Source organism: Myripristis murdjan, chromosome 9 (genome assembly GCF_902150065.1).
Source record: "Myripristis murdjan chromosome 9, fMyrMur1.1, whole genome shotgun sequence".
Taxonomy (NCBI): domain Eukaryota; kingdom Metazoa; phylum Chordata; class Actinopteri; order Holocentriformes; family Holocentridae; genus Myripristis; species Myripristis murdjan.
This window is the reverse complement of record NC_043988.1, coordinates 32832201-32856297: the sequence shown is the minus strand read 5'-3', so window position 1 is coordinate 32856297 and position 24097 is coordinate 32832201. Positions and strand designations below refer to the sequence as shown.

The 24097-nt window shown below is 43.3% G+C and overlaps 1 protein-coding gene across 1 annotated transcript; it reads left to right on the top strand.

Moving 5' to 3' along the window:
- The first annotated feature begins 1101 nt into the window (after positions 1 to 1101).
- On the top strand, positions 1102 to 20325 carry fgf5 (fibroblast growth factor 5). The gene is made up of 3 exons (XM_030060556.1): positions 1102 to 1312; positions 7934 to 8037; positions 19954 to 20325. The coding sequence occupies exons 1-3, from the start codon at positions 1102 to 1104 to the stop codon at positions 20323 to 20325; spliced, it is 687 nt and encodes a 228-aa protein (XP_029916416.1).
- The last annotated feature ends 3772 nt before the right edge of the window (positions 20326 to 24097 follow it).

Sequence of the window (24097 nt, the reverse complement as noted above, 5' to 3'; positions counted from 1 at the left end):
AAACATAACCACACCTGTAGTCGTGTGAGAACCACTGATGGTTAATGTGACATTTGGGGGAAAATATTCCCACAAGAACTAAGACATATAAGAGGGGGTGAGTGAGGGAGGTTATGTGATTGTTATTATAATCATTTTCTGGAGGTTCAAATTACTGTGGTCAAATTGACCCCAACTGCTAAAAATGTTACTAAATTTGAAGGTAACAAGTGGGTTAAATAAGTAAATCAATCAGATTTGCTCATTATATAGAGTAAAAATTTCATGGAAGAAATGTTTGTATAAGTAAAACAACAAACAAAAGGGGGAGAGAATGTATGTGCGCTAAAATTAGTGTACAATATGAGGTTCCTGTGCTCCAAACGTGGCTCTTACAGTGCCACTGTACACTGTATTGCTCACAATCAGGGTTATGTTACTTGACAGGCTGCTCTCCAGTAACCATGTGGTCGTATCAGATGATAAGGTGGACTAAAGCCTATAAATACGGCTGCGGGAAGCTCCCGGTGAGCCAGTGTTAAAACTCTCCTGCGCCACCTGAGGATCTCCGTCTATTTTAACCCCGGAGTCCCGCAGCGGCACTTCACGTTGCAGCGTCTGGCTGAACTGTCCTTTCAGCACAACTGGGATTTTGCAAAAAGAAGCTTCGAGGCGACTGCAGAAGGGGACTCGCTTGTCTTTCCACTTAATGAATTATTAGCGTCTCCGATCTATAAAAACTATGACTCCCTGTGCGTAAAATGCCGCGCTTAGTGCGTCCTGGCGCGGATGATTCCTTGGAAAATGTGCGCTGTCAGTCGCGTTTTCTTGACGCCCCGCTTCTGTGGATCACTGCTGAGCAGGAGTGGCGTTTCGGCGAGAAAATCTGGATGAAAGAACGTCCTTTAGAGCTCAGGCATGCATCGAGTAGTGAGATCATTGGCGTTATAAATATCCCCGTGCCAGCAGAACAGCTCCAGCTACTGCAGCCGGGGTAATGCCCAGGAGCGCTGGGACTCCACGCGTGTGCGCACGGTTTCTGGTGCCCAAACCACAGGAGCGACACCAAAATGCAAGAAGAGGTGGCCTAGCGAAGTCACCGCGTGTCCCGCTTCTGGAAGAATGAATGTTCCTTTCTACCTTTTGACCTTCGCTCAGTTGATTTGCGCCGCGGCCGGAGCAGGGTTCGTCTCTTTGGAGGGCCAACTTCTGGAGAAGGGGATCAGTTCGGGACGCAGGACTTGCAGGCTCTACTGTAGGGTTGGCATCGGCTTCCACCTCCAGATTCATCCCGACGGCAGAGTCAACGGCAGCCATGAGCCCAACCAGCTGAGTAAGTTGGTGCACAGGAGGCTCCACCGTGCGCAGCGCAGCGGTGGAGCCACTAAATTATGAAGGTTTCACGCACAGATGAGTCCAACGCGTTCCCACTGAGAACGCGCGCTTGGATCTGCTTTGCTGCATTTGCCCAAACGAAAAAGAAATGCAGCTGTGCCTAATCTTAAACACCATCCGCGCTGCACGTTGTAGCTAAAACGATTTACATACTTACATAGGAGTGCTCGCAGGACAGAGCACCTAAACTTAGGCTGCCTGACACCGTGAAATAGCTGAGTAGCGGCCATCTGGTTGACATGCCTTGTTTGTATGTCTTTGGGATGTTGGCAGGTACACTATTTGTGGAAGTAACAGGTGCAGCAGTAAGGACTAGGATGTTTTGGATTGCCAATCAGCATGATTGTCATCATAACAACGCTACTGCCAAGCACTGCAAAAATTATTTATGTAACAAGTCATTTGACTCTGCAGATTTCGGTTTTCTTCAGAGTAAGTGGGGAAAAGCGAAGTGAGCTGATTTCCCTTGTTTCCAACACACACACACATCTCCGTCACTGCAAGCATTTCGTGCAAAAAGTGACATTATTTTGAAATAATCTCTTTAACTCAGGATGTTACTTGATTCAAGAAACTTTTTGAAATAAGTTGATTTGCATTGGAAATAAGCTCACTGGTTTGGCTCTCCTGGAAAACTTTCCCAACTTGATTTAAAAAAGTGAGATTTTAAGATTGGATGCTGTTTTTTGCAGTGAAGATGCCATCAGCAGGGGTGAAGTCATGCAGTGCTAAATATACACTGTGCATTCTCTTTATGCTGAGTCCACAGATTTAAATGAGGGGGAATTAGAATATGACTTTGACTTTTTTGACTATGAGAGCAGTTGCAAAAAATAGAAAAAAGGTTATTTGGGCAAAATTATTTCACCTGTTTCCACAAAGACTGGCCTGCTTTGATTTTTTTTGTGTGTGAAACAAATGGCAATATCTTGATATACACAGGGTGATTAACTTATTTCAAGCTGTTCCTTGAAATAATTTGAGTTGCACTTTAAACAAGAAAAGTAATTCACCATTCATGACACGACGTAACTCAGTTCCTTGTTCAGATGGATGTTTTGTGGTGAAGATGCCATCAGCAGAATCACTGAGCATATACCTTTTTTTCCTCCTGGTCCAGAAATACAGCTGAGCAAACTTATTAACTAATAACTTTTGACTAGAAACTGTAACAAGACTTTGCATTAAATTGTTTTTTTTTTTTTTTTTCTTTTCAAAGGCAGCCTTGTATGTGGAACTTGTCCTGTGTCGTCCAGGCCAAAAGACACAAGTCATAAATCAGCGTTTCAGGTTTTTACTGCACCATTAGATCCCTCATCGCTCATGTGGTGACGAAACAGCCGAAGCTCACCGTGAAAGTGCACTTGTGCCTCCATTTCATGCTCGCCCTCAGAAGAGTTGTCAGGTTACATGGATTTCAATGCGATACCCGTGTTTGCATGGCTCCTGCAAAACAGAGCCGGAGACAGAGGAGGAGACTGGCTGTCTTAGATTTATAATGTGAAGCTTCTTTTATCATCACACTGCATTAAATTTCATATTGTTTGCTGAGGCGCTGCTGTAAAGACGACATGATACAGCAGTTCATATACCTTCTGCACCGGGGAGGCATGGTGCAGAACTTGTATATGTTATTATATTTTTTTAACTTTTATTCATCCTTTGCCACTGCCCAGCAGTCAGGCCAGATTTTCAATTTCCCATTATTGGACTTTGAATAAATATTGGAGATTGGCATCCAGCTAGATATTAAATAAGTCAGCATCTTATTTCTACAGCTACAGAAAAACAGTCTGGAAATCCTGCAGCTAAAGTTTCTTCTTGAAGATGTAGTCGATCAAATACATTCTTTGTAAGTTTTGTTAATTTTGCCCCATCTGATGAAATCAGAGAGGGACTACAAATCAGTGTGAGTTCATTTGTCACGCAGTGGCATAACTTCCAAACGGATGCTCGGATTTGGTGGGAGGGTTAGAGGAATACTGTGACGTTTTGGGTGAAATACCCTTTTTCCGACTTACCCAGACTGAGACGACATATTGGATACCATTTTCACGTCTGTACGTCCAGCGGTTCAGCTCCTATAGGGAGCATTTTGTGTTAGTTTAGCATAAAGACATGGGGCTCTAGTTTCGCAGACCTGGCGAGGCGCGGGCGCAGCGCAGCTGCGCTGCGCCACCTGGGTGTGGCCAAGTGGATTTTGCAAGTTTGGCACGCCGTGCGCCTTGGCGCATCTAGTGCGCCGTTCCTCCTACCGGCGCAAGGGAGGAGAGAAGGCGTGGTGTGGGTTTGACACAGCCGATTCACTTTAAACCAATCAAATGAGCCCCTGTCCTCGCCTTTAAAATGCGCTGCGCGAAGGCGTAGTGGTAGTCTACACATTTGACATGGACGAAGAGAGCAGCCGCATCACACACGCACTGAGGCCAGTCTTGGCTGTTGCAATGTTGCTGGAGCTACCTGCCATCCATCTGTCCACCCATCCATCCATCCATGCATCTATCCTTAAATTCCTGAGTCCCCTGTCTTTCCATTACCTGCCTGCCTCGCATCTCTTTTTTTCCAGCTCTGTCACCGTCTGTTAAAGTTATTGATTTTTACGAGCAAATAAAAATTTTACTGTGAAGCCCCCATTTTTAATGAATGTTTTTACCTCAAAGGATAATCCTCGCCATATTCATATAAATAGCCTACATGTTTGTTTTGCAACTTTCGACTCCATCACTTACTGATGCAACAACACACTAGAGATTAAAACAAAATCCGGTACATGAAAGCTTTTACATTCGCTGTTCTAAACGCCCAGTGTCTGGCAAGGAACCGATGCATTTTACATTTTCGATATGTGTGGAATCAGGGTTTCATTCATTCATTCATCTTCTAAACCGCTTATCCTCACTAGGGTCGCGGGGGGGTGGTGGAGCCTATCCCAGCGCTCATAGGGCGAAGGCAAGGAAACACCCTGGACAGGTCGCCAGTCCATGGCAGGGCAAATCAGGGATTCCGTTAGAAAAAATTGGCACCGGACAACGTGACCGGCAGGTTTTCAATTTACCGGACAAATGTTTGAAATTCCGGTCAAATATTATCTGAATTTACTGAGCTTAAAATTATATGCAGGCCATATAAGAATGATATCAAGGCATGTCAATTTATAGCGTAATCTTTTTTATTGAAAAGCAGGCTGTATCAAATTAAATTAGTGCCGTCAATTGACTCACGTGCGTAACGTCTAAAATAAATAAATAAATATTGCACAAGCCTGTGCTCTTTTAACATGAACGTTGCATACAATTGCAACTACAATTTGCAAACAAAAAAACGGGCTCATATCATTTTAATAACGCGGCGTGCTGCCAACTTGAAATCAAATAGATGCAATAAAAACTTAATTCATCAGCTGAATTAAAATCAAAAGTCTCAAGTGTCTCTCCGCAACTTGCAATGCGCATCAGTCTTGTGACCTTGTTCTGCCCCAGGCGACTTTGCTGCGCTGTTTTGATCCGGTTCTGCAGAAAAAAACCCTGTCTCCCTCTGGTACACCGGAGACAGGGATCACGCAGTCTATTTTTTTTTTTTTTAATTACAAATAAAATTACGTGGAAATTGACTGTTTTAATAAAATTCAAATTGTGAATATTTTCACCGGACATTTAAAAATTACCGGACTTTGGCAGATTTTACCAGTCATAGTCCGGTGATTACCGGATAACGAAAACCCAGAGTGGAATATTTAAATATATATGGAAGAAAAACTGTGTAGTTAACAGGGGCAGCGCCAGACACCATAACTGGAAAAAAGACATCACTGTATGGGACACATTGTTTGACTGACAGGTGATCAGGTTGGGTTTCCATTACGCTGCCAAACGGTGCCAATCTCCTTTGATCTGACATCAGTTGTGACGGGACAGTCGATATGGAGATACGTTTATGTGCTGACTGAGATAGTAGCATTGAATAGTGCTTTCTGTGGGTATTTATTGCATTGTTAATGTGCCTGACATTCTGGAAATCTGCCTGTGAGGTTGTGGTGACGTGTGCGCACTGCCCGCCTGTCAGCCAAACTTCCACTGCGCCAGCCACGCTGCGCCTTGCGCCGAAAGTAGACGTGGTTTCAGGAGGCGAGCTTTTGGCGCACCTCGGCGAAGCCTTTTGGCACGAAACTGTCACTGCGCCAAGATGAATCTGTGGACACCTCCCCCTGCTGCGCCGCCACTCCCATCTCGGCGCAGATCCGTCTGCGAAACTTGGACACCGTTCGCCTCACGCGTTGCGCCTGTCGAAACTAGCTCTGCGCGGGGTGCGCCTCACTGCGCCACCCTGCGCTGCGCCGGGAAACTAGAGCCCTTGAAGTCTAGTAGGGGTGTAACGATCCATCGATACAGATTGATCCATCGATTCAACGTTCAACGATGCAATAGAATTGATGCAAAGTGTGACCATTGATCATCATCGTTATCTTTTAGATCATACCACCTTTACTTTGAAATTCTCATGCTGTTTCCACCTAAGCGCACCTGAGACAGTGGTAGCAGCTGAAAATCAAACATGACGTTGAGCCTCACGCTGCAGGTAGGCTACAGTCAGCAGGCCAGCTGCCGCCTCCTCCTCCTTGCGGCTTCCACCAGCTTTCATTCACAAAAACTGAATCAAAACTCTAACAGAGCAGTGAGAGTTACCGCAGCCAGATCAAACTTTATTTACAAAGACATGAGGTGTGTTGTCGTGAAACTTGTCAAATCATATTTTGTGAGTTGATATAATGCACAGTAACTAAATGTGTTGATGAGAATATGGTATCGTCTGATAGCAACCACAGACCCCTGAACTGAATCGAAATCGAATCATGGCAGACTTTATAATATCAGCAAATAATGTATTGTTGTACAAAGAATCAATATAATATAGTGTCATGATGAAGCTTGTGACCCCTAGTCATCAGCATTGCTCCATCAAAGTGGAAAAATAACCTTAGAGTAACTCCAAATCTGTCTTATTGACACAGTGTATTATGTGTGTTTGAAAATCATTTTAGGCGAAGTTAGAAGGAGGAACTGTGACCACTGAACACATTCACATGGTCCACTGTGTAAATCAGACAGCTTCAGAGCTGCTGAAAGGCTTATTTTTTCACTTTGATGGAACAAGGCTAACGACTCCCATAGACTTCAAGTCTTTATGCTAAGCTAACACAAAATGCTACCCATAGGAACCGAACCACTGGGTGTACAGAGGTGAAAATGGTATCCAGCATCTTGTCTCAGTCTGGGTAAGTATGAAAAGGGGGATTTTTTTGGTATGGGCCAACACCACAGAGGATTTAATACCCATCTCACGTGGGGAATAGAATACATTTCTGGGGCAAACAATGGATTTTTAGGCATGGAAAAGATCAAAAATAGAGATATTGGACAGTGAAACAAGATTTTGGTGACGTCTTGTTGGCATCAGTCTAAAAATCCCATGAGTCCCATTTTGCAACCCAAAGCAGCCAGCCTTCTACCACTGTTGGACACTGAGCCCCCGCTGATGCATCTGAGGCTTGAATGCCTTGCTTAAGGGCACTTAGGTAGTAGACTCTGAGGGAGAGGATTGCCTTTCTGTTTCATGTACCCAGTGCTGAGTTTCTCAGCCCGTCTGTGATTCGTCACCCTAAGGTCACAAGCCTGCTTCTTTAAACTCCAGGCTCCAGGCTGTCATGCTTGACCTTGGTTGGTCCTCCAAGCAGCGTCCACTTAACTGCTGCCAAGTCAGGGAGCACAGACGAGACGACCGACTGCAAAAGTCTTTGTTCAAAGGGGAGGCCATGCCAGCCTCCTTTGTGTTTGCAGCCAAAAGACATTAGACACCACACAAAACTGCATCTGGGACTTCTGCATCGGATGTTTTTAATGAGCTGCCAGTGAGTTCAGCTCGGTTTACTGACGGTTCAGTTTCATCCTGACAGTGATAAAACATAACAGGGAAGAGATGAAAACACAGCCATAAAGGGCCAAAAATGAACACATACAGTAAAGAGAGAAACAAATAGTTCGATTTCTGAACTTTAAAACTCTTTTTATGGTTTGTGTCCTTTTTTTTTTTTTTTTACCCTTTTAATATTCGTATTCATAACCCAAGTTCCCCACCCACTGTGGTGTTTGCTGTTTGCTCGGTGATATATTACCTTGTTTACTAGTCATTTCTGCTGCTCTAATTAGGTGGCTTACTCCTTTCTGCTGACATGTGACTTTATTATTTATGTCAATTACAGGCCGCCATAAGCTGTGCCTGGGACCTGTTTATGTTGTTGAAATTCCTACCGGTCACCAATAGAGGTCAATAGAAGGCAAAGTCGTATTATTTAACGGCCCTTTAATTTGTGCAATGACATTTGGGAAAAGATCCAAGCGGGCTTCGGATGCATCTCACTTGATAGATAAAAAAAACAGAAGCAAACAAGTAAGAAACATAAATGCAGTGGGGAAGAAAAGGGAAGAATATCACGATGCAGAAAATGACGAGGAACTAAAAGTAAATCCCGTCAGTCATCCATGCATGTGTATTTGTCCTGCAGGCGTCCTGGAGCTCTTTGCGGTTTCTCAGGGGGTCATCGGCATCAGGGGGGTCTACAGCAACAGATTCCTGGCCATGAATAAAAGAGGACGGCTCCACGCCACGGTGAGTAGGACTACAAACTGCTTTTGCTCGTTGCCTTACACAAAATGTATGTCACTTTCAACTTCCACACAGCAAATTGTCCGGTATTGCTGCGGCTTTGTTCACACCTGGTTTCAGCATCCATCTCAGGTGATCTGATCACAGGAACTGTAGTGACAAAGTCTGATACTTGAGCTAAATTTGGCTGAATTGTTTAGATGTCTTCTCAGAAGAGATGATGTCCAGTCTTTACCAACACTTTAAACAATAAGCCGTTTATTTTCTCACCATTGTCCATGTAATGCTGCTCTGTTGTGTCTTACGATGACTTACGGCGGCGTATTAGGGCCACTGTAGGGGAAAAAATTATGGAGCCAGGAGAGGGTGGGCAATATTCTGAGAAAAAAAAAATCTGAATCTCTGAGATTAAAGTTGTATATTTTTGAGGAAAAAACTCTGACATTCTCTGACATTACGAGAAAAAAAAATTACGAGAAAAAAATCACAAATTTATGAGAAAAATCTGAAAAAAATCTGAGATTATAAAGTCACATATTTACTAGAAAAAACTTTGCAATGGGATTTGGTAACAAGGAAATCCTGCTGATTTGAGCCCAGAATCACAAGATTGTTTTCTTCTGAACTGGCCCACGTCACGGCAATGTCTCTTCAAAGTCCAGATGCTGAGGAGAAGATTGCAAAAATCACCAGGATTTCCTTGTAACTAAATCTGGTTGCTGTCATGTATTTGTACAATTTTTTCCTCATAAATATGTGACTTTATAATCTCAGGGTTTTTTTTTTTTGTTATAAATGTGTGACTTTTTTCTTGTAAATTTATGCCTTTAATTTTGGAAATTCTGAGTTTTTTTCTTGGATTATTAACCCCCTCCCCCTGAATCCATCATTTATGCACATTTTCTAAAATCAATCTGGATATAATCTGGATACAAAATGGATTAACCCAGTCTGAACAAGGCTTTAAGTAGCAGCCATGATAAGAGTCAGTCAAATTCTCAAAAGAGACTGTTCTCGACATGTTATACCTAACATGTCAGACCTATCATGCAAGAATCTAGCAATTATTTTCATACAGTCATACTAACTGGGATTCATAAATATGAGCAGACAGGAGTGTGAGTGGCCGTTCTGAACAACCGTGTGGTTTCACTTTTGTGACTATAGCCTGTATTCCTTTTTTAATTTCAATTCCAACCATGGTAACAAAGTCATAGTTTTCACTGTGATGTCCAGGTTTATATAGCCTGCACGAAACAACACATAAGAATGGACAAAGTGAAGAGTTGAAGAAAAGCATTTTGTTGTCCATTTTCAGGACATTGTAGGTTCATCTTGTCCCGTCAACAACATCCACCTTCACAAAATGACGTAGTCAAGTGTCAGCGCAGGCGGATTCTCTTTGCACCTCGGTCATCCGTTCCAAAGTCCTGATGGATTCTTCACATTTTCCCTGATGTCAGGTTTTCCACAAAAGTCAATGAAAATTGGTTAGGAAAGGACACAGGGCATAATTTCTTTGACTGATTTTTCTTGACCTCCATGCCAGGCAGTCACTTCAGAGAGAGTGATCAGAACCAAACCAGGACATACAGACAACAAAGACATTGCCGGAAAAATAAATCATCAATGCTAAATGCTAAATAGGATCCATCTTTTGGAGATTAACACATTAGAAATTACCACTAAACAAAATGAAAATGAATTAATTGACATCTGAGTGCATGTATGTATTTGGGAATGTGTGTGTATGTTGGAACTGTGCAGCTTGACCAACACCGGTGATCAGATTTGTGTTTGGCCTTTCGCTGTGCCTCTGTAACTCCCACTTGTCATCTTTCAAAAACAAACTCTCCCTGTGGTGTCGGGGCATCTGGATTAGCATTCGTCCAACAAAAGCGATGAGGCTCGATGTCTCTGCAACCACCTCGGAGACTGGTTTGATCAGATCATAATGAGTCTCCAAGACGCACTGAACCCCACTCCCACCTGTAATCGAAACGGTCCGCTCGGGACTGGATCCCAGGAGACGGATGTTTAAAACCAGGTGTGAGCAGGTTCTAAGGGTTTAGTCTTCTGTGATTTTTTTGGACTTGACAACCACTGAGGTGACGGCGCTGATATGGCTCATAGCGGTGGCCATCAAAAATGTAAAAAATTGTGTAAAAAAGACATATCCTTTTAAGAATTTGTAGACTTTACAGTGACGTATTAGGGTCACTGTAGGGAGAAAAAATACAGAGCTGGGTGGCGAGGGTAATGTTCAGAGAAAAACTCTGAGGTTAAAGCGGTAAATTTATGAGAAAAAAAACTGTGAAATCTAGTTTTTCTTCTACTGTGGGATTTAGTAGAAAGGAAATCCTGGTGATTTACACCCAGAATCACAATCTTCTCCTCAGCATCTGGACTTTGAAGAGACATTGCCGTGACTTGAGCCGATTCAGAAGAAAACAATCTTGTGATTTTGGGCTAATTCAGCAGGATTTCCTTGTTCCTAAATCACATTGCAAAGTAGAATTTGATGAGGTCATCAGCTGCAGGCCTGAGACACGGTGAGCAGCAGCGTCTGCAGTGTGAGGCTGATCCAACCTTGCAGAGTCAAGACATGAGGCTCGTTGGCCAAAAAGAAAAAAAAAAAAAAATTGTGCAAATTTACCACTTCAATCTTGGAAATCCTGAGTTTTTTTTCTCAGAACATTACCCTCCTCTTTGGCTCCATTCTGTTCCCCCTACAGTGGTCCTAATACACCATTACAGCAGTAATGCAGTGGATTGCCACCAAATTTTCACAGCTTGTTGAACAATAACAGCTTCTTGTTGTTCATTTTCTTAAAGCTGCAGGAGATAATTCTGCACTCTGGTGCCCCAAGTCACAGCGGACGACAGCTGCATAAATGTTTGAAAGTCTGAGGGATTTTAGCACCCAGAAATCATGATGCCAATATTAGGGTTGCAGAACCAAACCGAAAAAAAAAAAAAAAAAAAAAAAAAAAAAGACCCATTCACACAATACGGCCTACAAGAAGACTTTTGCCTTTGAAAGAATATTTGTGGATTTCATTTGATGTGAACATTGGAAACGGTAGTGTTTTTTTCCGCCCTGATGTACTAAATAAATGGAACTGAAATTAGAAATCACGACTCAAAAATCAAAATACAAATCGAACTGTGGGTTTATTGAACCGATGCACCCCTAGTCAATATCCTACATGCTTCTTGGATGCAATGACCCTGTTAGTTTGTGGTGGGGATGGAAGTGATGGAAACGTCCAGCCTCTGTTAATGAGTCCAGCTTCCTCTGGGCCGTGCACGCTCACTTGTTCCAGAGCAGGAGAAGGTTTGGATTTCACTTGTAACTTTCGATTTGTGCCTTTTTCTTCACTGAAAACATTTCCCACCAGTGTCGAAACTGACACCAGAATTTAATTTGAGCAATAATGTCTCAATTAGCGGGGATGGTAATTCAGTCTGAAAAGATGGGTGTATTTTTACATACAAATCCTGTCTAGGAGCCGCTTCAAAAGTGAATATATTTGATATTTTCATTAGTTTTGACAGCGTTGCATCTGCACTGCATAACAAAATCCCCAAATCTGACATCAGCATGTCACGGCATACTGTTGTAATCTTTAGAAGTCACAATTCTGAAGACTTTCAAATCCCCCCAAACAAAGAATAAGCTCAAATCTGCCCACAGCAGCTTGGCCTTGCTGCTGTAAGCGAGCCTGCCAGCCAGTCCCAATGACAAGTCATCTGTGGGAGCCTTGGCAGGCGTATAGATAGAAGCGGCTCCCTATTAGCATGTGTTAATGGGAAGAGCAGATTAGGTCCTGTCTGGGACGGCTGATAATATACAGAGGAGCGAGCCGCAAAGTGAAAATCAATATGTTGTGTAAACAATCAGCCGGGCGAGCAACAATGCTGAGAGCCGCAGAGTCTGTGAGGCTGGGACTTGTATCCAGAAAGCTGCGGCGTGCACGCTGCCGATTTATGCACCCTCGACTCCCATTATTGTTTTATGAAATCCTGGCAGCGGATAAAGATGTGGAGTTATTAACTGTGTGCATCACCACTGCGTCCGGCTTCAGAGTGTATTCTCAGCCACGGCTTGTTGAAAAATCTGCTAATCCAGCTCTGATCTGTTTACTTTTCAGCCGATACAGCATATTCAGTTCAGCTCAATAAGAATGTAGTTAAAAAAAAAAAAAAAAAAAAAAGCTTTCCTGGGGTCACAGCACGTTCCATACAGGAGGAGAATGAAAACCAAACCGATGCAGACGTGGACAATACAAGACAAAACAGCATGAAGAAAAACAATGCAGTATATTGAGTCCAAGTAAAGACGTGGTGATTTTATCCTGCTGGAAGTTTGTCATGCACAGCCTCGGCTTGGCTCGGCGGCAGCCTGCAGGGAAGGCTTCATTCTTGTGGTCCAAAAAGTCCACAATCCACTCTCATCTGCCCCCTTACTCTCCCATTCCAAACGGTCTGCATGTCAGAAATGAAAGTCCAACTCTCTCCACCCAGCCCCTCGGTGTCAGCCCAAAGGTCGCTCCTCTCAGTGAGTTGTGACTGAGTTTGTTGTGTCTGCGCGACTCCCCCAGCCAGCTCAGCCAGACCGAGGCCGGCGGCCTTAGAGCAGAAATATTCACAGGCTGTGATTCCAGCATGGATTGACGGAGTGCTGCGATAAATGAGAAGATGAGCCACTGAGCTGTAACAGACAAGGACAGTAATTAGACCAGCTGTAGTGTTTCCAATTCGGGGACCCATGAGTGCGGCTTATGGATCCCCATGATCAAAGCCAGGTTAGTTACAGAGCAGCGCCCCCGGAGCTGGCAGGGCCTCACTGTCTTGCCAAAGGGAAGCTTTCTGACAGCTGAACGGTTCATTAAACCTGCTTCTGCACTGAACTGGGTCTAGTTTTGCCTAGTTACAGTGCAGACTCGATTTTAGTGACACCGACCTGTGTCAGGGCCACTTTCCCACTCTACAGCAAGAACCGAGAAGTCGCCCAAATGAGAGCAAATGGGAACCGAGACTAGATCTGATTCTAAATATTGTTCAACTTTCAACCAGCGCCAGGGGAAACAGTGAGCAAGCCAGTAAGAAACAGGTGACTGACTTAATAGATTTAAAGGCAGAATGAGTAGGACTCATACAAAAATAATCCCTCTTAATCATCACTTATGAGCCACTAGCAGTGTGTGTTGGTGTGTGTCTGCAGAGACCCTGCCCTCTGCCTGGATTTTCTTGTTTTACTTGAGCTCAGGACTCTTCTGGGCGTCGGCCTTTGGGCAGTGGGTGTGTAGCTCCCAGCCAATCACAGCGCAGCACAGTGCCAGATCGATAGCACCACATCCAATAGGAAGCTACAAAAGTCACAGACTGCGGACGAAATAGAAATATAACAAAACGGCAAGCGGACAAAGCTCGTTCCACAGCGAGAGTGAATCTGGCGTTGGCTTTCAAGCGCTGGAGAGGAAGAGGAGGAGGATGAAGAGCGACAAAAACTCGCTGGCGGTGGTTAGCATAGCCAGGGAGGAGGGGCCAACTTTGAATGTTGAGTTTACAAACCACAGTCGACAAATCCTGCTCATTCTGCCTTTGACAACGCACATCCAACAGTCTGATCTTGGTTGGTCGGTTCCTGTGTCAAAATATCGAACAGGCAGAGCGAAGGGTCGGCTTCAAGTATTCGATTGATGAAAGTCACGTGAGCATACTCGCCATTTAAAGTGGAAAAGGTGGAATTTAACATGACCTGCTGTCTGTGCACAGGGTTTTAGGTGCTCTAAGTTAGCTAGTTGGCATAGCTTATCTTTCAAGTTCAAATTTCAAGTTAATTTACTGCTTTTATGACCAAAGTTCCTTCTATGCAATTCAAGTTTGCTTAACTAGTCAAACTGAAAAACGATGCTTTTTTTTTTTTTTTTTGGTTCTAGGTTTGGCTCAACCAATTTGTTTTCCTGCCCGCGGAGCAGCTCTGCCTCCAAAAATGTTTGTCTAACTAAAACTCCAATCTGTGGCTGCAGCTGCACGGGGTTATTTCACCGCCTTGTTGATTCGGGGTGGATGTGAACCCCAGACAGGCCCGGGCCTCATGCAGGGTGTCAGGTGACACACTGGACCTTATCTGGCTGCATCATCGCTCATATTTAATATTTCGATGTTTTCACAGTGGCAATTTATCGCCTGGATAACGGGCAAGGAGACAGATGCACATTACGCCGCGTGACCTGCCCGGCAAGCCATCGCAAACGTAATCTTTTCAAAGGTGAAAGGTCACCTGCATTTGTTGGACAAACACTGAGTGAGAAATGAAGAGAGAGAGAGAGAGACAGACAGCCACGGGGAGAGGAGAGTGACCGAGAGAAATGTAGAGCCAAAATGAGAATATTGTCACACAAAGCCACTGAGACTCTCAACAATTTAATTTCCAGCCCAGTCTTCATACTGTAATCTTCTAGTAGCTGGAAACAGAGCAAAAGTTGAATTTTCTGAACAATTATTTTTGGGAATGAGGCCAAACTGCAGCACTGGTAGATATGACTGATACGACTGGGAATAAAACGACAGACTTTCTGGAAGCGTCATCCAGGTACAGTAACGAGAGTCATTAGTAACTTTCCACCTCTGCTCCTGACACGGCTAACCCTGAGGATCATGGGAAAGGTCCTTTTAAAAGAGTGTGACCAATCCAGCAGGGCAGGAGCCAGGTTAAACAGCTGTGCAAGCATTATGATTTTAACAGTAAGATCTGTGGAGTCTGGCTGCAGCCATCAAACCTATGAAACACAGCAGGCACGAATGCTTCGCCGTGGTATGTGTGTGTGTGTGTGTGTGTGTGTGTGTGTGTGTGTGTGTGTGTGTGTGTGTGTGTGTGTGCATGTGTGTGTGTGTATGAGCACACTGATACGTGCTCCAGTGCATTCACTAACAAATGTGTAATTCCCTGTCTGGTAACAGAGCTGGTACATTTACTGCCCGGTTAAATCATTGCAAGCCACCCACAGCAGTCACTCGGGGAGTCCCATACATTTTTCTAATCATCTTTAAAAACAACAGCCGAGAGGCAGAGCCGGTCATTTAGAGGAACTTAAACGTTTGTCCTCCTCCTGCTCTGCCATAGCACGTTCTCCTGTGACTGGCATGTTTACCGAATGCTGTAATGGCATCATTTTCTGCTATGCTGCACTCTTCAGCAAAGCAGAACAGTTTGTGTTATTTCAGAATGGAGGAGGTTATACAAGGAAATCATATTGCTGCGAACAAGCAGGCATCCCTGGGTACATGTTAGAGTTTCCCACCCAAGGTATTTTTAGGCGCAAAACAGGGAACATTCAATGAATATCTGGATCTCAGATTCTGACAGTGAGTTATGGGCTTGCATGGTGTATTATAAATACAGCATGCCAATACTGTTTTTACATATTATGCCATTTAGCTCACATTCTCCCTCAGAGGGGCTTATGCTGAGTGAAACTCTAGAATAAGCTGCTAGATCACCATGAAAACAGCTATTTAACAGGACGGAGCCAGGCGGCCTAACAATATTCCTGTGACTTTATAATGATCATGTAAGAGAAAAGTCCCAGCATTAGAAATAAAGCGAGTCAACAGGGTCCGAGATTTTGAGCGCAAAGCTGAGGGCCCTGTTGGCCTGGTGGTGGCGCTGCAGTGGGCCAGTCGGGTTTGTATTCAAAAAGCCGGACCACAGGGACAAAGTCCATCATTCCCTCAAGTTTCATCCAAAACAGCCAACAGAGGCTAAGAAATCCTCCATCATGGGCAGACAGAGACCAATCCATATACATTGCCCTCATTCTCAATAATGGTGGACAAGGAGCCAAGGAGGAAGAGGAGGACATTATGTTTAAGCATCACAACACAGTCAAAGATGATGAACTCATGCAGATTCAGGCTGTTGCCACACTAAACCGGGCAAATTAGAAAACAAAGTATTTGTGTGATTGTGTGATACTGAACGTCTTCTAGAGGTCATGTTAGATGTTGGCTGCCACCGGAGTGTAATCGCGTGACAATCGTACATAACCGCTTTCAAAATTCTCTGTTTTTGCCTTCCATAATACACCCGGCTTATCAAACTTCATCACCTTTGAGGACGTAGTTAACCTCTTAGGACCTGGCGTACACATATGTGGACATCACATTTTGGGTTATTTTACTGTAGTAGTTAATTCTGCTTACCTGGGGCCGTCTGGCCGCGTATGTGGACCCTTACACTACCTACCACACTTGTTTTATATTTTGTAACAAGCATATGATGCCTTACTGTAGCTGTGACTGTCCAAAGGGGGCAAAAATGTTGTTACTTCATTTTGTTTTTTGCACTGTGATATTCAAAACACGTTCAAAAATATGTTTGTATGTGTTATTAATGCAAGACGAAGTAGTCAGGACAAAAACTGCAATGTTCAGGGTGGAAATAAAGACTTTTGCACTCTATTACACAACGGCGACTTTATTGTGTTTTAAGGAAATTGAGAACCAGTGTCCACATATTTGGACATCATTTTTCTCTAAAACTACACCATGTAAAACAGGGGTCACCAATCGTGCCATGGAGGGCCGAGAGGCTGCAGGTTTTCATTCCAGCCAAGACCTCCACCAGGTGACTTCACTGATCACCTCACCTTGTATCAGAAAGGAGGAGCTAATCAGTGAAATCACCTGGTGGAGGTCTTGGTTGGAATGAAAACCTGCAGCCTCTCGGCCCTCCATGGCACATGATTGGTGACCCCTGATGTAAAAAGACGATGCATAGTTTTTATACTTATCAGGGTCCAATAAGTCAAAATAGAATCATATCAAACAAGAGCTCGGGTCTTAAGAGGTTACAAAACATATATTTTGGTGGTTAGCTATGGCGTGGTGGTGTGGAAAGGCAGGTTTAAAAGCAAGCCTCACCTCTTGGTTCATGCGTCATGCATGACCTACAGGTTCAACGTGAACTCAAATGAGTACAAAGTCTTCATGATGTGGCAACATTAATTGGAAAATAAATCATTAAAACAACTTTGGAAACTCTTTTGAACTGATATCAGAAAGACATTTAGGTGCCAGTTTCCCAAAATAAAGACGTTGGTGCCGTGGATGGATACTGGTGCTCTGTTTGATGCATGTCGATGTTGAACGGAGAATTTGTTGAGCGTTATTTCATAGTTCTGAGACGCTCTTTCCAAGTTTGTCCATTGAAGAGATCTGACATTTGCTGAAGCCGACGAAAGCAGTTCTGTGAAAATGCCGTAATCCCTTCCATCGATCCATCCCTGTTGAAACAAACACGATCAGACAAACAACAGCCTCCGCGTCTTCCTCCGGCGGCCGTGCTCGGATGAAGCTATCTCGCCGGTCCTAATGAGTTTCTGGCCGGTACAAAGGCAGCCCCGCTGTGTCAGTCAGCGGATCTTTTTGATAAGCAAAGTCATTTAGATGACTTTGAAACCTACTCCCAAGATGAACGTTAAGCCTCCTCAATTATTTTGTAAGCTCCCCTCCCTCATCGGAGCGGTCTCCTTTAGCTGCTCCGCGCCTCCTATCTCGCCTCAGACCTTTTTGTTTGTTAGTTTTGCGGTTGCTAACCCAATCAGCTCACGATTGGGTGATGATATGATGCCGTGCAATGGTGCATGCAGTCAGCAATTACAGGTTGAGTTGATAGAGGGTCCGTGTTTGGCCACTCTGAAGTCCATTATATTTCTGGGCTTAACTATGACACAAAAGTGGGTAATTATACAATAGTGATTTAAAAAAAAGTCTCCTCGCTCCCATCCACTAGACTGTACATGGTTTTTCCCATTACATAACAGGTCCAATTTCACCTTCCTCTTTGCATTATCATTACTTAGCCCTCCCTGATCTCCTGCTGTGTAAGAAAATGTCATTTGGCAGCAAAACAAGACAGATAAAAGTCCATGATATTGTTCAGACGTAGGGATTATAGAGGTCCTACATTTTAAATGCATGTATCCTGAAGCCCTGCAACACGATTGCTCTATGTGCAAGAGGAATGACTTGAAAAGAAATTAAAAAATAAATAAATAAATAAAGCATACTGCAGGTTTGAAGTCACAGCTCTATGTCTGCTGCTCATTTTTTTGCATGAGGCTGTAAATTATTTGCTCTGTCAGTAAGGAGGCAATCAGATCCCAGTTAACATATGACTATGGAGACTATATATATATATATATATATATATATATATATATATATATCATGGGCCCATTCATTAGATCACAATCTACATGGAAATAAATGTCATGAGTTGGGAGCATGGGTGGGGAGCAGGAGGCGAGGTCAGCTTCCAGATACTTGCTGGATGAGAGTTTTCCTGTGAAGAGTTAGGGGCCATTTATTTTCTCAGACATGAAGGCAATTATCCAAGCGATGGCCTACATGAGAAACACAGGCTTAGGTTACATGGTAGTATGCAAACAGAATTCCCATGTTTGCCAGCTGAGTCTTGTTTACGTCTGTCAAACTGGACAGATCCGGTGTCGTGTGTTTGGTCACTTTGAAGGTGGCAGGCATAAATCTTTCATACGATCTGCATCCCTCAGAGAAGTATGAGAAGTTATTGTCATCACTCCCAGGACTTATTTTTTCCTGTCCGTCCCCAAAGCCCGAAGTGAACTGCAGACAAGGGCGTATAAGTCATTTCTGTCTAATTAGTTGTAGACTGAAGCCCAGTTAAACAGGGGAAAAGCCCAGCGCTCTTTCTACCGACTGAAAACATGCAGTCTAGACATGTTATCCTCCAGCAACATGAAGAGCCTGCTGAAAAAATGAAGTAACATGACGAAAACACAGCCGTTTTACCGGAGGAAAAACAAAGTGATTGTTTTGAACAATACAAATTTATGTTTAAGACATCTTTTGCCTTTTTCTTTTTCTCCTACATTTGCTCGTCTCTCTCACTGAACAAGACCCCATCCTGCTGCACAGTCGCTTTGACTGGTCGAGATGGTTGAGTGATTTACATAAAGCACAGGATTGGACAAGACACAGTGATGCAGCAGCCACAACAAAACCGCAGGGCAATGTAGAAGTCTGCAAACTGTTTTGCGGTCCGAGCTGAAACCATTACTGATTCTAAACCTGGACCAGAGTTTGCTAAGCAGTGATGCCTCTTCTAACTCCAAAACACACCAGGGGTAGTTTCATGGCACGTGTATTTTATTAGTTACAGGGGTGCAACGGTTCCGTTTGTTTTGTGGTTTTTGGGTCACAGTTTCGGTTTGTTTTGTGCATCAGGGAGAAAAAAGTGTTACACGCTGCACATGTGTTGCTGGGCACATCAAAAATCAAATCTTTGCCCATTAAACCACTGGGGTTGCATGTTTCCAAGAAGTGCAAGCATTCAATAAAAAGTAGGATTTCCATTATGGTTACATTTATTGTAAAGACTTGACTTTTATCTGTCCAGGAAAATGTATTGTAAGTGTATTTGAATTGTTATTTTGCTAATAATAGTAAGAGTTTTGTCACGGTGTTTATTTCCTGTAATTTTTGCAACTTTACGATCTCAGACTTTGTTAATTTTTTCTCATAAACTGATGACTTTTATTTTAGAATTTCTTGCCAATTTGTGACTTTATAATCACAGATTTTTATTTATTTTCTCATAATTTTTTAATCACTTTAATCACAGAGAATATTTGAGTTTTTGTCTTTTAAATTTACAGCTTTAATCTCGGAAATTCAGATTTTTTTTTTCCTGAGAATATTGACCCTCCCCTTCCCAAACCCTGTAATTTTTTTTCTCCCTACAATGGAACCAATATGCTGTCATAGCTGGAAGATGTCTCTTCCTATAATTAAATTATTCATGCTTCTTTACTGCACCTGAACATCTTCACTTCCCTGCTCTGACGCCTTTCTCTCCCTCCTCTCTAGGAATGGTTCACAGATGACTGTAAGTTCAGGGAGCGTTTTCAGGAGAACAGCTACAACACGTACGCCTCAGTTATCCACATGAACCACAGGACTGGCCGCGAGTGGTTCGTGGCGCTCAACAAGAGGGGGAAGGCCAAGATGGGCTCCAGCCCGCGGGTCAAATCCCAACACGTCTCCACCCACTTCTTGCCCCGGGTCAACCTGCACGACACGAGCGAGCGCGGCTTCACCATCACGGACAGGAGCAAGGAGAGACGGAAAGCTCCGCCGCCGCCGCCGCCCAAACCTCCTGCAGCAAAGGTCAACGTCCACGCGGACGCAGCGCCGAGACGCACGCAAGTCAAGTACTGGCCCAAATACCGGTTTGGATAGATGTCATAGGGTTTGGCTCCATCAAGGGAGTACATGTTTTAAAGATATTGGACATATAAGGAATGGACTTGCTCAGAAACAGAGACAATGGCCATTTATCATATTCAAAGCATTCCAGTTATCTGTGAAGTGTGTTAGAAAACCCAAAGGGCTGCCAAAGACAACTACGGAGCTTTTCCTTGTTGAGGCTATGATGATAGTTGGGAATTGTTGAAAGTGGTCCCCGTTCCACTTGAGTTGATGATGCACTGTTCTGCTTTCTGTTTTCCTTCACGTACATCGTGAACCTCTGCGGTGCCCCGGCTTGATTACAATCTTGATTTCAAAATGAGATCGCTGTTAAACACTGAAAAATAATTGCATCATAAAAAAAAAAAAAAAAAATGTATGTTGTCCCTCTAGGCTTGATGATCTGATTCATTTCCAGCAACCAAAGTATTCCTAAATTTGACTACAAACCATATTTTTCCAGCCTTTTTTTTTTTTTTTTTTTTTTTTGATGCACAAAATGTTCCCTCCAACCATGCTTGAAAAGTACTTCAAACATATCTCCTGTCCAAACACAAACACCAGCCAACTGTCCCCTTTACTAACTCTAGATTTATGATAATCAGCACGAAAATGAGGATTGGCACTCGGGACTTCTGCCTCGTCCTGGACAGCTGTGGGGGATCAAGGAGAAAACTGTCCATCAAAACTATCATTTTAGCAACCGGCTGTCACCCGAAAAATCCCGAGTCACGACCTCGCAGCATTCCTCCCAGGAGGAGCGCACACCACGGGGATAAAGATGCCGAGCTCGACGGGACCCGTGTTTTGGAGGCGGCTCAAGCCGTAGGTGTATCAGATGGCAAACAGCCGTGGTATGGCCGTGTAGGAGAACGCCGCCACCTCCGATGAGCAAGGCAGCGTCCGCTAAAGAAACCAGCCTGACCTGCCCGCCAGTCTGAACCGTACCAAATGCTCTTTTTCATTAACATGTTTGAATTATTTGAGGTCTGGGGTGCAATTACAAGTACATGTTTAATTTTAATGTTCACGTCTTTAAAACGTCACAGTGGTCTTATTCCAGCGTGTGAATCTGCGTGTTAACCCATGGAAATGTACTGCAAATAAACAGTAATGCTGCATGCTTACAGAAAAAAATTAGTACTGAATTGAAATCTCAATCTGTATAATTATTAGTTAAGCCTGAAAAGCACAAGGTAAATACAGTTACATCTGTACACTTTGTATTATATTGTGTTTTTAGGACATAAATATGGACACTATAAGTTTTGATCAAGTCCAAAAACATTGTTACTATGTACTCAGAATACTAATTTCATTTGCACGGCACATTTCATAAAAGTAACAGAGACAAGAAAAAGAATGTCTAAAAAGTGTAATATATTCATAATTGTGAATGAAGGGGAATACTCAGGTGAATACAGTTGGAATAAGGTCATTGCCAAATGTTACACAATGTTTTGATCGTCCTCATCCACACACACACACACACACACACACACACACACCAGTATTTAGTAAATGTAGCAAACGAACTGAACATCTGTTTGATTATAATTATTTTTGGGGCTTATTCTTTTTCAGGGGTCCCATAAATTATTTACAAACTGCAGTTATTTTGATGCTCTTTTTTTTTTTTTTTTTTCACAATTGCTCCGTCTTCTGTGTTGTCATTTCATACACGTCCCAAAGAAATATTTTTTGTACTGAAATATTTTATATTAAAAAAAACAAACTTGTATGTGTGAATGAAAGAGTTTTTATGTAAAATGAAAATGACAAATAAATCTATTAATGGTGATGCGACATGCTTTCTAGCCGTGACATTCAAATGCAGTAAGTGGTTGTTAGACTGCACATCAGTGTCAAATCTCCACATGTCAGTTTTGATTACCAACACGTTTGTGTTCAATATTTTGTTTTCCTTTTCGGTCGTACTGAAATTCCTCTGTGGCTTTATTCCTTTCAGTATGGAGCTCAAGCAGATCCTCAGCTCTTGTAAATTCATTATTTGGATGTTTTGAAAGAGATTACCGGCTGTTTAATCACTGTCTAGGTAACACGGAGTAAATTTAATTTCTACCAAAATAACACACCGTGTAAACTTTGATATACACTACTGTATGTCTCACGGTATTCCTGGGAAAATAAAGGAGTTACAGGCCGCAGAAGGAATCTAAGATCACCGTGGCTGCCTAATGCGAGACAGGTGTGGCTGTCCCAGTGTTGACAGAACTGGGCTGGCTGATGTTCTCCAAGCCCACTGAGGTCACGCCGCAGTTTTCACTCAGATCCGAGCCGAGGCCGAGCGGTGATTACCGACTAACTTTGTTCAGCTCCTTCAGACGTGAGCATGGGTGGGATTCCTGCTCCCCTGGTACTAATGGATCAACATCCACAGGTTTGTGACACTCCGTTAATCCCCAAAGGGAAGTTCTCCTCGGTGCTGCCCCCCTCCACAGCGGGGTCAGAGGTCAGGTTCAGATAAAGAGCAGCGTCCCGGAGCTGCTGGGAGTCCACAGCTCAAGGACACTTCAGCAGGAGGAGCTCTGAGTTTTCATGCGGCTGAAGCCAGGCCTACTATTTGAAGTGTCCCAAGTAAAAATGCCACCCCACTGCCCTGTAATGACCCTTCCTCCATCACGGCTGCCCCCGCTGTCTCTCGCTGGGTTTCCATTCAACTGTTTTCCCAAATTGTTCTGCACTGAAGTTAAAAAAGAAAAGAAAAAAACAGAATGGAGACAGCAGAATTCAGTCAAATTCCTCCAATATCACAAAGCTGTTTAAAGTACAGTTGAAGAAAATATGAAAAGAAATGATTTGAGAAATACTGATTGAAACAAAGTTATCAAATAAATCATGACAAAGGCTTTAATCTCACTGAGGCTGACATTGTGTTCAAAACTGGCTTTGGACATTCTGAAATGTCTGCAAAATATCCGTCAACCACAAGTTTATAGAAATGTCATACCCATAAGTCTCCATAATGGTGGTGTAACCATTACTTGGTGCAGCAGATTATTGCCAAAAGGCATTTTATTGTTTTTTGGACTTTGGATGAAAGTGCAAAACACGGTCAACTTCAGCTTAACAATACCAACGTGCCCATAATAATAAATTCTTGAAATATTCTTTCCATTTTTCTCTTGGATGTGTCTTGGATGTGCTTCATTGTATTTAGCTTCTCTGACTTTTCTGGAAGCCTTTTACTTTGCCTCAGCCCAGCTGATGGAAACACATATTTTTTGCAACATGTCAAAAGTTTGTGGAAAATTCACTTGACAGCAGGATGGAAACACAGCTTTTTTGAGGAAGCGGTGTGTCGAATGCTTTTTACATCCAGGGAGGATTGACCTGGGCATGCAGACTTTTTTCAGCACTGTCCTGCTTCCCAGTCATACATTTATTTACATCCTCCTCTGCATTGACTAAATGACTGTTGGCCGCTCAGCAGATCCACTCAAACAGACGAGAATTAGGTGCCTTATGCAAGAACACCACGGTGGGAGATGTTGCAGAGGCAGAATGTGTTTCTCATTCATATTCCCCTCTCAGAGTTTCTCAGCTTCTCCAGCATCTGATGTTCCAGTCAGTAGTCCACTTCTCCAGCATCTAATCAGTGCCCAAAATGATTATTGATTGGCTAAAAGGAAGCCTAATCAACAGGAGGCGGCAGCGGTTCACCCGCAGGGCTTGGACAGGCCTGGCCAGTCTGATCCGAGACAGGAAAAATCACTTCCTGACGAGTTATACATCTTCAAAA

Bases quoted from the DNA above. Each gene is read 5' to 3' on its own strand.
- fgf5 (XM_030060556.1), top strand. From the start codon at position 1,102: ATGAATGTTCCTTTCTACCTTTTGACCTTCGCTCAGTTGATTTGCGCC. The intron at 1,313-7,933 runs GTAAGTTGGTGC...TTTGTCCTGCAG, and splicing joins CCATGAGCCCAACCAGCTGA to GCGTCCTGGAGCTCTTTGCG. The intron at 8,038-19,953 runs GTGAGTAGGACT...CCTCCTCTCTAG, and splicing joins GAGGACGGCTCCACGCCACG to GAATGGTTCACAGATGACTG.